At 40.4% G+C, this 14,667-nt stretch overlaps 1 protein-coding gene and 1 pseudogene across 1 annotated transcript; one reads left to right on the top strand and one right to left on the bottom strand.

The window, feature by feature from the left end:
* Positions 1–3,448: 3,448 nt before the first annotated feature.
* LOC117498466 lies at positions 3,449–6,607 on the bottom strand (annotated as a pseudogene).
* Positions 6,608–9,073: 2,466 nt separating this feature from the next.
* On the top strand, positions 9,074–13,312 carry LOC117498469 (gap junction Cx32.2 protein-like). The gene is made up of 2 exons (XM_034150593.1): positions 9,074–9,147; positions 10,848–13,312. Exon 2 carries the CDS (start codon positions 10,857–10,859, stop codon positions 11,604–11,606), a length of 750 nt encoding a protein of 249 aa, XP_034006484.1. The 5' UTR covers positions 9,074–9,147; positions 10,848–10,856; the 3' UTR covers positions 11,607–13,312.
* The last annotated feature ends 1,355 nt before the right edge of the window (positions 13,313–14,667 follow it).

Genomic DNA, 14,667 nt, shown 5'->3' with positions numbered 1-14,667 from the left:
CCCCCCCCCTCCCTATGAGCCCATGCCGTCTGCGAGACAGCGAGACACAGCGAAACCCAGCCCGAAACCAGCCCGAACACACACACACACACACCCGCAGCCTGGCTGGGAGTTTGTGTGTGTGCTCACACACTGACTCACAGCCTCGCCGCGTCCCGCTGTCTCAGGGAGGAGCTAATCGGCGGAGCTGCAGCTGAGAAAAGATTGAGGCCCCGGCTCCACGAGGACGAAAACGGGTTGAATCCGCATATTTCTCATGCGTATAGCCCTCTAAGCTCCACGAGGCCGTAAGGGAAACGTAGAAACAGACCCCGCAAACGACAACGGGTCCAAAGGTGGATAGATCTGGGAACGGAGCGCTCTGGGGGGTCCAACGGGGCCGTGGAGTCGCCTATACGGTCATTCGTTTTCATAGCCCCGCCTCTCCCCCGCAGGGTTGCTATCGTGCTCCAGTCGCTACTGACCATGCTACAGTTCTTTGTGCAACATCTACAGGAGCTCCTCCTTGAATTCAGATTATTTATCTTTATCTCGATATGGACATAAACGCGAGTGAAGTCTAATCTGACAGGACGGAGACACGCAGCTCCTCCGGCTGTGATGCAGCGGGAGCAAAACACACACTTCAAGTCAGATCATCACCCTTAGCTATTTTAATTACCTCTCAAACTAAACTAGTTATAAATATGTTCATTTTTACTGTCGGGTCACTCATTACAGGATCAGCTGCTGCATGAGACAGACACTGACGCTGTCAGAAGAGAGGAAAAAGAGACAGGCTCTGTGTATTTGATGATTATATATCATTATATCGTCGTTATTCATTTGTTTTAAAGCTCAATAAATAACAAAGAAGACCTTTGACCGGCACTTTTATAATTTTGTCCGGAAGATTTAAACTTTAACACACGCTGACCGGCGAAAAACTCTGCCCGGTTCTGTCGGCCCCCACCGCGGAGAATACACAGAAGTGCAGCCATGACAACCATTCTTCTTCGCTGCTTTTGTGGAGGAAGTTGCTGCTTTTGTGGAGGAAGTTACAGCGCCATGTACAGGCTCGGCATATGTACTGCAGCTTTTCCAGCGTTTGGATGTCAACGGAGCCGTCTCGTGGAGCTTGACACAATCCGGTGTATATTGCGTGGGGACGGAAGGTTTTTTGCGGTTGCATTTGCGTTACTCCGATGCGTTTTGCCGTATTTGTATTTGGAGCCGGGGCCTGAGTGCGTGTGTGTGAGGAAGTCCGCGGATTGGTCCATTTGGACCAATCCGCGGACTTAACGTAACGGCTCCGCGGATGTAACGTAACGGCTCCACGGATTGGTCCATTTGGACCCATGGGTCCATTTGGGTATGGGCACGTCACTGTACCCAGGAAGAAAAAGAGAAATCTCCAACGAGGCGTTCTGGGGCAGCATAGACAGGTCTTTTCTGTGTTAGAGTTTTACTCGCTACAGGGTGTACTTTGAGGGTTTTGGACTTTGCAGACCGTTTACATGCATAAAAACCTTCATAACACACAAGGGGACGGGTAATAAGCGGAAAAGCATGACATGGGACCTTTAATATTATTGTCAACGATTTAGTGTTTTCAGTGTATCTGAGTCTTGATTAGTTTGTCAATAAACTGTGGGGTTGTGGCATGAAGTCTCATGAACCTGCATATTTCTTTCCATTTTCCGTCATGTGAAGTGTCCAGGCAGAAGCATTTTGGGCTCCACTGAACTTTCACAGATTCCACGTACACTGCCCTCTGTTGTCATGTTTTTTCCACATGCTAAGCAAGAGCTCTGTCCCAGTGCTGTCAACTCAGCAACTCTGACTTCCTCAAAACACTTCCTTTGGAAATGTGAGTGAAGAGAATTGCTTACATTCCCTTAAAACCTCGATTCAGATAAGGATACACTCCCCCTAGAAAGAGCAAAAGAAGAGAAGAGCATCTCCAATGATGTTAAGACATGCAATATGTGTGTAATTCAATGCAGTGAATCATCTCGGAGACACTTTTTTTTTTTTAAATGCACATAATATGCAGTGAAATATTGTTTTAAGACACAGAATTCAAACCCATACTTTAAGGTTGTTTTTCATGGGAGCTCAGCAAAGTTTGACTATATCTAGTTTATTGCCTTGTTTTATTGTAGACAACACCTGCTGGTATTCATTGAAAAGTACATTCAAGTTGTCAGGAACGTCTACTGGATAGAGAGAGTCATTCATTCATGAAGAAGACTCTGCCCCCTGGTGTTTGTACTGCCATCCAATGTGCCACACACTCCTGCACACACACACACACACTCCTGCACACACTCCTGCACACACACACACACACACACTCCTGCACACACCTGCGCACACACACACGTGCACACACACACACACACACACACACACACACACACACACACACACACACACACACACACACACACACACACACACACACACACACACACACACACACACACACACACACTTCTTCTAAAACTGGGTATAAGTACTTCTACTTAAGTAAAGGATATGAATTCTGGAGATTATCTGGAACTACATCCCAGAGCGCCTTTGTAGCTAAACAGAACCAGAGAGCACTGGTGTAAAGTAACTAAGTACATTTACTCAAGTACTGTAATTCAGTTTAATTTTGTGATACTTGTACTTTACTTGAGTATTTCCGTTTCTGCTACTTACTTCTACTTCCCTACATTTCAGAGGTATATACTTTTACTGCACTACATTTATTTGACACTTGTAGTTACGTTTTACATAAATACGTGTGTTTATACGATATATATTTACTCTTTATTTACTCAGTACACAAAAATCATAAAAGATCACATCAGCGGTAGATAATTAAAGTTATAAAACAATTACATCAAAGAAACAAATAAGAAATAGAAAAATTCAGTTTAATATTTCAGATAAAATATTTGTTAAATACACAATTAGTTTTGATTTGCTTTTCATTCATAATGTTTTTAATAATGCAACTATATTGTTTAGCTTGTAAAAAAAAATCTAATTTGATTTGGAGTCAGCCAAACCAAATTCCTTTTAAGGAATATGACATTTACCTGAAAATAAAATGAATTGTACCGAAAACATCTGCGTCCTTACTATCACCTTTGAAGTAAAATTGTCTCTATCCTTGAGTTGTAGTTTTTGTCCCGTTTTTCTTTAAAAAAATATTCTACCTCATACCAAAACATTCTATGATACATACATTCATAGAATAAATGGCAACTCCTAAACAGGAATATTCAATATCAATATCAATATATAATATATATATATATATATATATATCCATATATTTGCAGTGTCTTTGGTGCACTGAAAAAACTGAGACGTTGACTTTAATTAAATGTATCATCTCAACAATTTTTACATAACTGTATTAGGTTAGTTGAAAGCAAATATTTAAACCTAATAAAATGTTATTTAAACTTCATATTATTGCTTTCAACTAACCTAATACAGTGATGTTAAATCTAATTTAATTAATTTCAGTTTTTTTCAGTTTATATTGTGAGTACAATTTGAAAAGAAACCACCTTAACTTTATTATTGAGCAAAAATGTGTTTCCATTTGATTGACGTGTGTGTTCATGTATCAGGGGACCTTCTCTTTGCTGACATCTGAGTCCTTGTGTTTGTACTCACTGGCGGGGCCTGTAGGGCCCTGGGGGGGGGGGGCAGCAGTTGGTGGCCTCCATACTGGTTCCTCGCAACTTCCTGCGCCGTGTTGGAGGACTGCTGCTGTAACAAGAGCGACTCCTGCTGGGCTTGATGCTCGTACCGTCTGTTTCTCCTCCGGCCACACAGCAGGTAAATCATCTCCAGGATGTTGAGCAGCACCGAGACGCCTGACACCACCAGCATGAACACCACAAAAATGGTCTTCTCTCTTGGACGAGAAACGTAACACTCGGCCCCAGTTAAAGAGGCACACGGAGACCTGGTGCAGTGGAAGTAAGGCTCCATGAACGGGGGGCCAAAGATGTAGAACTGTCCCACACAGAACCCCACCTCCAGGAGGATCTTGAACACCAGCTGGGTCATGTAGGTGCAGAAGAGGACGCCTGTTATCTGCACCTTCCCCCTCTCGTCTGTGTACCTCAGCCTCCTCCGGACAGCTCCATCAGGGACGTCCCGCAGCTTCTCCATCTGCCTCTTCTCTCTGTGGATGATGTGGATGGCGTGGCCCAGGTACGCCAGGGTGGGCGTGGACACGAAGGTGATCTGCAGGACCCAGTAATGGACGTAGGAGATGGGGAACCTCCAGTCGTAGCAGGAGTGTTTGCACCCCGGTTCTAGGCTGTCGCAGTAGAACTCGGACACTTCGTCCCCCCAGACGTTGTCCACGGCGGCTCCCAGGACAAAGATCCGGAACAGGAAGAGGACGCTCATCCAGATCTTCCCAACCACCGTGGAGTGAGACTGGACCTTGTCCAACAGAGAGGACATGTAAGACCAGTCCCCCATGGCTGGAAGCTAATGTCTGAAGGAGAGGAGACAGACATTACATCACATCCCAGAGAACACACAAATACAAGGCTGTTCAAATGTAAAGATCTATTTCAATAAAAGCATAAAGCAACACACAGAATACTACCAGAAAGTAAACAAAACAATTGTATCTTTAGAGGATGAGCAAGATAGAACAAAATGATACTTTAAGCATCAGTTTGCACTGACTACTTTAAAGCAGGTGTGTATCTCTGTAGTCGGCGTTAAACTGTGGAATCATTTACCAAATGATTTAAAGGGCTGTATGAATATATTTAGGTTAAAGAAACTGAATAAAGAAATTATAATTAGACAGTATGAAGATGTCAGGTAACCTGTTTTGCTTATGGTAAATTGTTGTGTTGACCATTGATTGTAATTTTGGTTTCATGTTACTGTAAGTATTGTTAGGCAGGTGTGACTGAGAGACCATCGATTTTTTTTTTTTAATGAGGGGCAGATCAAATAAGTTTTTCTTCCCCCTGCTCCTTTCCATCATGAGCTACAAAAACAGCTTGAAGTGTACATGTTTTGTTAAAGTGAGTGGAATAAACTAATACATAATTCAAATGAACTATGAAGCTTCATACAAGAGCAAGGAAACTGTTCTCAGTGCCAAATGAAGTATTCAAAGCAGTCCACAGAAACTTAACAGAGCTACAGATTGTGGGCAGGGTTCGCACAAAAAATATTTAAAATAGTCTTCAACTCCCATTACCATATCCATCTTTTGTTCACAAATGAATTAGTAACTTTTGCATCGCCATTCATCGGTGTTTAAAATAGTATGGTACACTAAATAAACTGAAACGTTGACTTTAATGTATTATGTCAACAGATTTCACATAACTATATTAGGTTAGTTGAAAACAATAATATTAAAGGGGACCTATCATGCAAAATGCACTTTTGTACGTCTTTTATACATGAATATGTGTCCTCGGTGTTCCAGGGAACTCACCAAGTGTCAGAAAACACAACCCTCTCTATTTTCCTCCATACCCAAATCTCTAAAAAAGGGGCTGCAACGGATCTGATAAAAACTGATCCAGATTTGAACACTGTCCTGACGTCAGGACAGTGGCGCTACGGCTATTGGGCCAACTCCACCAATCAGGAGGAGACAGCCACGGCCATTGCCGTTCGAAAGCGCTGGAGACGCTGTAGTACATATGCCAGACCTGTAGGTGGTGCTGTTCTCACTGAATCTGCCCTTGCAAAAACAGGGCTAAAAAATGTCAAATTGAGCGAAATGAGGCATGGCTAAAATGCATGATCTGTTTGGTATTTTGAAAAAAAAAAAGTATAAATATGCCTTATATAGGTATGGTCCTACACTATATTATTCAAATATAGCATGATAGGTCCACTTTAAGTTTAAAAAGGATCAACTAAATATTATAGCTTTCAACTAACCATAACAGTTATGTGAAATAAAATGTTGGTTTGATGATGAATTATGAAGTTAAAGTATATATTTCAGATGTTCTTCCTGATGTGTACAGCCCGTAATGTTGCCTGCTGTCTTAAGAAACCTTCCTGAGAGTTACTTGGGCCATGTTGTCGTTGTTTACTGTAGAAATAGCCCTGTTAGCCCAGTTGGTAGAGAATGTTGGGCTATATCATGCTATCACCCCCCCCCCCCCCCCCCCCCCCCCTGAATGTGGTTCATTTACCTGCAATTCTTAGAAAGTAAGACATTATTTGATTCAGTATACACAGTATAATCTACAGACATTGTCAAACAGTAGAGTCAACTAAAATATGTTTATCAGAATCAGAATACCTTTATTAGTCCCACAGAGGGGACATTTACATTGTTACAGCAGAAAAGAGCCAACTACTCAGTGATAGGGAGCTGCTGTAACAGGCTGCCACTCGACGCAGCGCCAGAGCTCAGAAGAGAGTGGTTAAGTGACACATTTACATGTTAATCAAAGTGTTTTAATTTGAGGTTGGAGAAACATATAATGTACTAACCTGTCCGGCTTCAGATATTAGAAATATTTTGCCATGTGTCCATCACACGGGACAGCAAAAGACGCAGAGGAGACTTAAATACTGGGGAGGTCTACAGTTAGGAGAGACTGACTCAGATTCGCTCCCTTCAGTCTCATCGCTTCTCGTTTCACTCAACCTTGTGGTCATTTTGCTGACTCTGAACCAAAAGGTTTCTTCACACTCTCTTACTCCTCAGAATGTTCCTATCGTTTGTAACCTCTAACATACAGTATCTAACAAGCTGTAATAAGGTGTTTTGAACTACTCATCATTCAGATATACTTTTCTGCATGTTCCCAAAGCCTTGATGCCATTTGCTAATTGGAGTGGTGGAAAGTAATAAGTATATTTACTCAAGTATTGTACTAAAGTAATTTTTTGACATATTTGTATTTTCCATTTAATGCTAAATTAAATATTATACTTTTTACTCTGCTACATTTAATTTAACACTCACAGTTACTTTATAAAAGAACTGATATGAGGATATGGAATAATGCAGTATTGGACTACGTATCTACACAGTATTTCTAGTATCTAAATGTAGTCCACATAAACAAACTACAATACTCAAATGCTCTTATATGTATTCAAAATATAATATAGAATCGATAATAAATCAATTCTGTGAAAAGATCCATTCTGCATTACAAGTACTTTTACTTTTGATAATTGAAGTACATTTAGTTGATAATACTTCTGGACTTTATATTATTCTGAAATGGGCCATTGTGCAGAATTAGTACTTTTGAAACTTTAAGTACATTTTGATGCTAATAATTTGGTACTTTTACATTTTTAAATAAGAACTTGTACTTGTAATGGAGTAATTAAGACAATAGTATTTGTACTTTGACTTAAGTAGAGGATCTTCTCCCAACACTGGCTAATGTTTAAGTTTCTCACCACCTCACAGTGAAATTGCACTAAACTGAGAAAAGGGAACAGCAGCACACGCACAGCTCGAGGGGTGAAATAAACCACAGCAATAATGACATTTGCTGAGCTGATTATAATGTGAAGTTTCTCACTCAGCACCCTGTGTGGATCCCAATTTCCACTTGAATCAAGTCTAACATGTTCATTTGAGTTAAGAACGGGGAACTACTGAATGAACAGGGTTGGGAGGGTTACTTTAAAAATGTATTCCGTTACAATGACTGGTCACCTTCAAAACAATGTAATCAGTAACCTAATCTGAGTGTGAAAATATATAAGTACTGTAGCCTGATTACTTTACTTTTGGATTACCTCAATATCAAATGCAATGCGAATAAATAAAAGAGAACAGAAATATCAATAAGATGTTTTTTACTGAAGTGTCAGACAACAGAACAATGTGACCTCAGAAAAAAAAGAGAAACCAAGATATTTAATATAGAAAATGATTTTAATGATAGGAAAAGCTGCCTTTTATGAAGCATAATAGGCAGTAGACTATACACCAATACTGAAACACAAGAAAACATACTTCAGCAGAAAAAGCAGAAATGAGAACAAAAGTATATTAGTGGCTCTGACTATTTGAAAGTGTCAGGAAAAGTCCTTAGTCATGACCGGATAAATCATGTTTCTCTCTCAGTTCCTGTAAAGCAAGCCTTATTATGTCTAACATAACCAATTGCCCCTTGCGGGATTAATAAAGTTGTTGATTGATTGATTGATTGATTAACACAACATTTTTCTGTCATCAACTCCCAATGCAAGTCATATTTGACCTAAACTCCCATTAGGACTCACACACCGTGAACCAGACTGTAAGCACGTCCTCATTTCATACACTGCTAATGTCAAATATTATGGTGAATTACTAGAATTCCATTTCAGAGGAAGCATGTTTGATCGTTTCAATTGTTTAGCCCTTTCTTATTTTTTTATTTTTACTTTTGTTTTTTAAATGTTTTGTTTGTCTTTTTCACTTTTTGTGGAGTGAATACAGCATCTCTCGGTTAGGATATAAGTATAACATATGAACTTAAAAGGCTGTACTCTATGTACTTAGATCACCTGCCTGATACTAAGAACTTCTTTCAAGACTGACCTACTGTTTTAAGAATCACATAGGATGCATATTGATTCAGATTTATGTATATTGAAATGGTGATAGGAATCACAACATTCATTCCAAAAGTACGGTGGCCGACAGGTGCAAACACGTTACTAAGCAAAACACTTCCATTAGGAAAAATGCTCTGCAGAAATAAAATCACAAATGTGTTAAGAAAGATCTTCACCAACTTGACGAAACATGCACAGTGTTTACTATAAGCACTGAATAACCAAAATGCTGCAAATAGAAAATGCTTCTGTTGGGAAAATACTGAATGTACTCTTCTAATATCAGAGTAGCACATGATAACAAAGGCCTAACTGTAACTGTGTACGTAGCCAGATGTATGATAACAGTGGTGCTGCAAGACACTCTGGGGGCCCCAGGCAGAAGAGACATGCCCCCCAACACATCCAGCACAAGCGCCCCCCCCCGAAGCTTTGCCAGAATACTACTTTGAACCGGTATTCTCTATCTTGGCGTGTGGGCGGGTTACTGTGACCCATGAAGATCTGATGATTTTGCAATGTGAGTCTCAATAAGAAGGAAGTGAGAGATTGCTAGTCAGCGACTGGCTGAACATTACTGAGGTAGGAACAGTTATTTTTGTCTTAAGCTTTAGTATTGTTTAAACATATCATTTTAAAAACAGCTAAAATGGGAAAACCACAATGGATTATTGAATTATTTGACATTTCACTGCTTTCATGAATTTAATTTAGATTAATGAGCGGTCTAGGAATGCAAAATGTTGCCTTTAAATGTTATCAACACAAAGGAAAATATGTTATTAACTACAGGAAAGTGTTCGAAATCTGGCAGGAAATTCTTGCAGCTACATTAATATTGACTGTGGTGTCAATCAATAATTAAATTCTTTTATTCTTAATATATATATATAGCCATCTTTCATTATGCATTATGAAAAATACATTTGTGAACATATGCACTGATGATTTTGGGTTAATAATATGAGTTAATCTGCCTCCATAGAAACACACAGATTGGCTATTTTCCCGTCTTTTTGTGATCTCTAACCTATCTATCTGACAGGCTGGACTTCCCTAATTATATTTGTATTTTGCTATCCTGAAAAGAAACAGCTACATTTCATTAAGAGGAACGTATATATATATATAAGTGTATAAGTGTATATATATATATATCTATGTATACTATATATATGTATATAAATTACTATAGAGTGGCGAAGTCACGCCCATCTACTTCCGGTCCATGGGACCTTATTTCGGAAAAATAATGTATTGAAGTCAATGGAGAGAGAAAAAATGTTTTGGCTCTATGAAACCTGATGTACTTATATGATTCCGTCTTCTTCAAGTGTGTATCTTCTCGGTCGAATGCACTTATTGTAAGTCGCTTTGGATACAAGCATCAGCTAAATGTAATGTAATAAATATGGAATCATGCGAACACATTGTTATAAATCCCCAATAAAACGTATACATTAGGGTCCGTTTCCAGTGAGAGTGACTTCAACAAGTGCATTGCTCCCAGCTGAGTGCATCACTTTTTAGTGTCCCTGTTTCCGTTGTGTTTTGAGCTTCTTGCAGCATTTTGTATTTGCGCCGTGGCGTTAATGCAGCGCTTTTAGTGAACTCTGCACAGGTTTGCTGGTGAAGACGTTTCTTCATTCTTTCAATATTTTAATTATTTATTTTATCTATATTTATTTTATTATTAGAATGCAAAAAGCAACGCAGTGGATACTGAAACGTGTGGAGCCCCTAAAGGGACATGAAAAAAAAAAAAAAAAAAGAGAGAGAAAAAAGAAAAGTCGGGGTTAGTATCTGTGCGCACGAGATACTAACCCGTTATCCCGACTTTCTTTTTCATGTCCCTTTAGGGGTTCCGTAGAACGAGCACATCAATTAGATAAATAACTTAAACTTTTGGTTTAATTAATAAAATAGCACCTGGTCAATGTGAAAAGTGACCGTAGATAGATTACTTTGTTGTGATTTGGCGCTTTATATATAATATATAACAAAAAAAAACAATTGAATTTCAGGGGGGGTGCAGGTAGTCGTTTCAAGACAATGGTAGGGGAAACACTGATTTATATAAATAAAACTATTTAAAATAAAATGTGCTCATTGAACTACAATGATCACCCCTTTCAGCACAGTTTAAAAGGTGGTGCTAAGTATTCTGCCATGACTTGTCTCACTTTTAGCTTTAATGTGCTATGTGTCAAATGTTCTGCACAACGTACGACTTGAAACCTTCTGTCTCTCATCACCATTGCTGTCTTTGTCTTTTGTCGTAGGCCGTCATCATGGGGGAGTGGTCCTTCCTGTCAGATCTGTTGGACAAGGTGCAGTCCCACTCCACTGTAGGGGGGAAGGTCTGGATGAGTGTTCTCTTCCTCTTCAGGATCTTCATCCTGGCTGCTGGCGTAGATAAAATATGGGGCGACGAACAATCCAACATGGAGTGTAACACCGGGAGCGTTGGCTGCAAGAACGCCTGCTACGATCAATACTTCCCCCTGTCTCACACGCGCTTCTGGGTCCTCCAGATCCTCATGGTCTCCACTCCAACCATCATGTACCTGGGCCATGTCCTGCTGGTGATTCGCAGAGAAAATAAGCTGAGGAGGCGCATAGAGCAGAAACTAGGTCAAATCAGGATGAATAAAGCCCCAAAGTATTCAGACGAATTTGGCCGGGTGCAGCTGAAGGGCGTCCTGCTGGCCAGCTACTTGATGCAGGTGCTGTTCAAGATCCTGCTGGAAGTGGCCTTCATCGTAGGCCAGTACTACCTCTACGGCTTCATACCAATGCCTCTTAAGATCACATGCTCTGAATACCCCTGCCGGTCACAGGTGAACTGCTTCATAAGTCGTCCCACAGAGAAAACCATCTTCATCGTCTTCATGTTGGCGATGGCCGTCCTCTCGGTGATCCTCAACATCATCGAGATGTTCCACCTGATGATCTCAAAGGTGAGGGGGAGGAAAAGAAGAAGCAGTGGCTCAGAGGTGTTAATCCAACTGAAGGAGTCACAGCGTGTTGAAGGACTGTGAGCGGAGAGCTTTTTGGAACTTTGCTTCAATGGTGTTAGACATGAGGTTTGAATCACAGCCAGTTTGACATTGTGCATCTCCGGCACCAACTGCCATCTTGTTTTTATTTCAAGCTCTTCATAAATCAGTTCTGCTGGAAGTAGCAGGAGAGATGTATCAAATGACATTATCCGATTCAAGAACATGGAATGTGGAGTTGTGCTTTAGTGAACCTTAAATAATAAATAGGATAAGAACTTTGTTGACACGCAGAATGTTTGTTTTGCTTTTTAGACCCCAAATATCTCCAATATATTGTAGTTTTATGAAAAAATGTAATTCATCAATATACCCAGAACATTTCCATTGGTTTTCTCAGTGTCATCTGTAACATATGTCCAGATTTATAGTCAATGGTGCCAAATTGTAAATCACAAATCCACAATGTACATGTTTACTAGTATTAGTGGCCTGTCTTAGACCATAGGAACAACATGTATGCATTTTGACAACAGGCCAAGTTCCCCTTAAGTTAAGAGTTAATGGTTGTTTTCTACATCTTGTGCTAGACAATGTTTTTTCTTTTGGTCTTATCCCAGTGCTTGGTAACATGCAACAAAAACACATGATTGGTATTTTTTTTCTGATAATCACTAAAACACATATTTAAAAAATACAATTACAAATGTATCACATTACCACAACTTTGGCTCAGCAGAGTTTTTGCTGCAATACTATCACAATAATATTATCCGAGACTCTGTGATTGTGGATTGATTTTTTTTTTTTTAAATTGTTTATTCTGTTAACCATTGTCCTCATGGTAATTCATGCTAATTAACACCATGTATGCTAATTGTATGCAAGCTAGCATCCTGCAGTTTCTATGTGCTGGGGACCCGTACTTTGCATTTCTAACATACAACTTTGGGGGACTCAACATTTTCAGCACTATAAGGTGTTTGGATGTTGAGAGTTTGAGGGGATAAGCCTCACTCACCATGGATGACAGGACATCTTTTGAGCTACTGCAAAATCCTTCATTTGGAAAAAGGTTGAAGGTGTGTGTTACAAAGTGAGGTGCAGGTGAAAGAACGATACGTGGAAAGAGGGTTTTCTTGCAAAAATAGACAGGCATTTTATTCTCAGCCTTCCACATTATTCCACAGAAACAAAAACTGCATGCCTGGTGCTGCGTTCACCAGCAAGGAACAAACACCAAATGCCCCCTCCCCTCTCTTCCCAACCACATTTATAGGAGACTGCCCGCCTTCCCAATCCAACCTGGCCAATCAGGTCATGGTTCTGAAAGCGGACTGAAGGGTTAAATACAAAATTAAACACTGTGGTCTACATTTAATACAATCCTAAAGGCTTAAGTAAATTCATAATTGCATCAACATAAACATTGTACCTTCAGAAACAACAAGTTCTGCTTAAAACGGATAGTTTTTAACCTAATTGACACTCATAAAATCACTCATTTCCTGACCAATCACGTCCAAGACTCCGCCTACTCATACGGCACACATAAGGAGTACTTTGGAGGCGTGCTCCCCCTTTGAGCAGTGACACAAAATGGCTTCCAGGTCTGAACAAAGGAAATGGTGATTACTTTGTGATTGTGTGTTTTACAGACTGACAAATTAATCTAGATGCCCTTTACTAGTTTTTCTAGGTAAACTGTTTTTATAACTTTAACTGAAATAAAGACAACTCTGAAGAAACATGTACTACCTTTCTTAACAAACAAATTGTTAAGCCAAAATGTTAGTGAGGGAGTGTGTGCGCTTCATCACATTTCACACCTCCTCCCCCTCTGGCTTGCACAGGTCAGGCAAGTGAGAAAGATAGTCAGCTATTAGGTTATTCTTACCGGGACAATACTGTATGGTGAAGTGGTATGGCTGGAGGGCTAGGCACCAACGTAGAATCCTTGCATTCTGATGCTGCTTAGATTGCATCCACTTCAACGGTTTGTGGTCTGTCTGCAACACAAACTCTCTTCCAAGAAGGTAATACTTCAATGAATCTATAGCCCACTTTATAGCCAGTCCCTCTTTCTCCACGGTAGAGTATTTTTTTTCCCGGTCAAACAACTTCTTACTCAGGAACAGTATAGGCTTCTCTTTGCCAGGCTCTCCTTGGGCTAGCACTGCTCCTAGTCCAACACCAGAGGCATCAACTTGCACAAGAAATTGTTTTGTGAAGTCCGGGCTCTGCAACACAGGAGCTTGACAGATCTGCCTCTTTAATGCCTGGAAGGCATTTTCACACTCATCATTCCACACAACTTTTGTGGGAGATTTTTTTGTTAGATCAGTAAGTGGGGCAGCTAATGTAGCAAAGTGGGGAACAAACCTTCTGTACCACCCCACCAGGCCTAAAAAGGACCTCACTTGCTTCTTTGTCTGGGGTCTGGGTATTACCTGTATGGCTTTTATCTTCTCAACTTGTGGTCGTATTTGCCCACGTCCAACCAGGTATCCAAGGTATTTTACCTCCTCTTGAGCCCAGGAACATTTGTTGGCATTCAGGGTTAGCCCGGCTTCCTGTATCTTGCCCAACACAGCTTTAAGATGCTGCAGATGTTCTTCCCAGGATTCACTGTAGATTACCACATCATCTAGGTAGGCTGCTGCAAACCTGGTGCAATCATTAAGAACAAGGTCCATTAACCTTTGAAAGGTTGCAGGCGCTCCATGAAGACCAAAGGGTAGTACAGTGTAGTGAAACAAACCCATTCCTGGAATCTGAAAAGCTGTATACTCTTTGCAGGCTGGTTCAAGAGGCACCTGCCAGTAACCTTTACAGAGGTCTAAAGCTGTGATGTACTTAGCTTTCCCCAACTTCTCCAGTAGCTCGTCAATCCGTGGCATAGGGTACGAATCAAAACAGGAAATGCTGTTCAGCTTCCTCATGTCCGAGCAGAAGCGAGGTTCAGTGGTGTTTTTCTTAGGAACAAGCACTATAGGATTTGACCACTCACTTCTAGATGGTTCAATGACTCCCATGTCCAACATCAACTGTACCTCCTTTCTCAGTGGTTCCATCATTCTTTCAGGAATTCTGTAAGGCCTCA

Source organism: Trematomus bernacchii, unplaced genomic scaffold, assembly GCF_902827165.1.
Source record: "Trematomus bernacchii unplaced genomic scaffold, fTreBer1.1, whole genome shotgun sequence".
Taxonomy (NCBI): Eukaryota; Metazoa; Chordata; class Actinopteri; order Perciformes; family Nototheniidae; genus Trematomus; species Trematomus bernacchii.
This window is presented reverse-complemented; position numbering and strand designations above follow the sequence as displayed.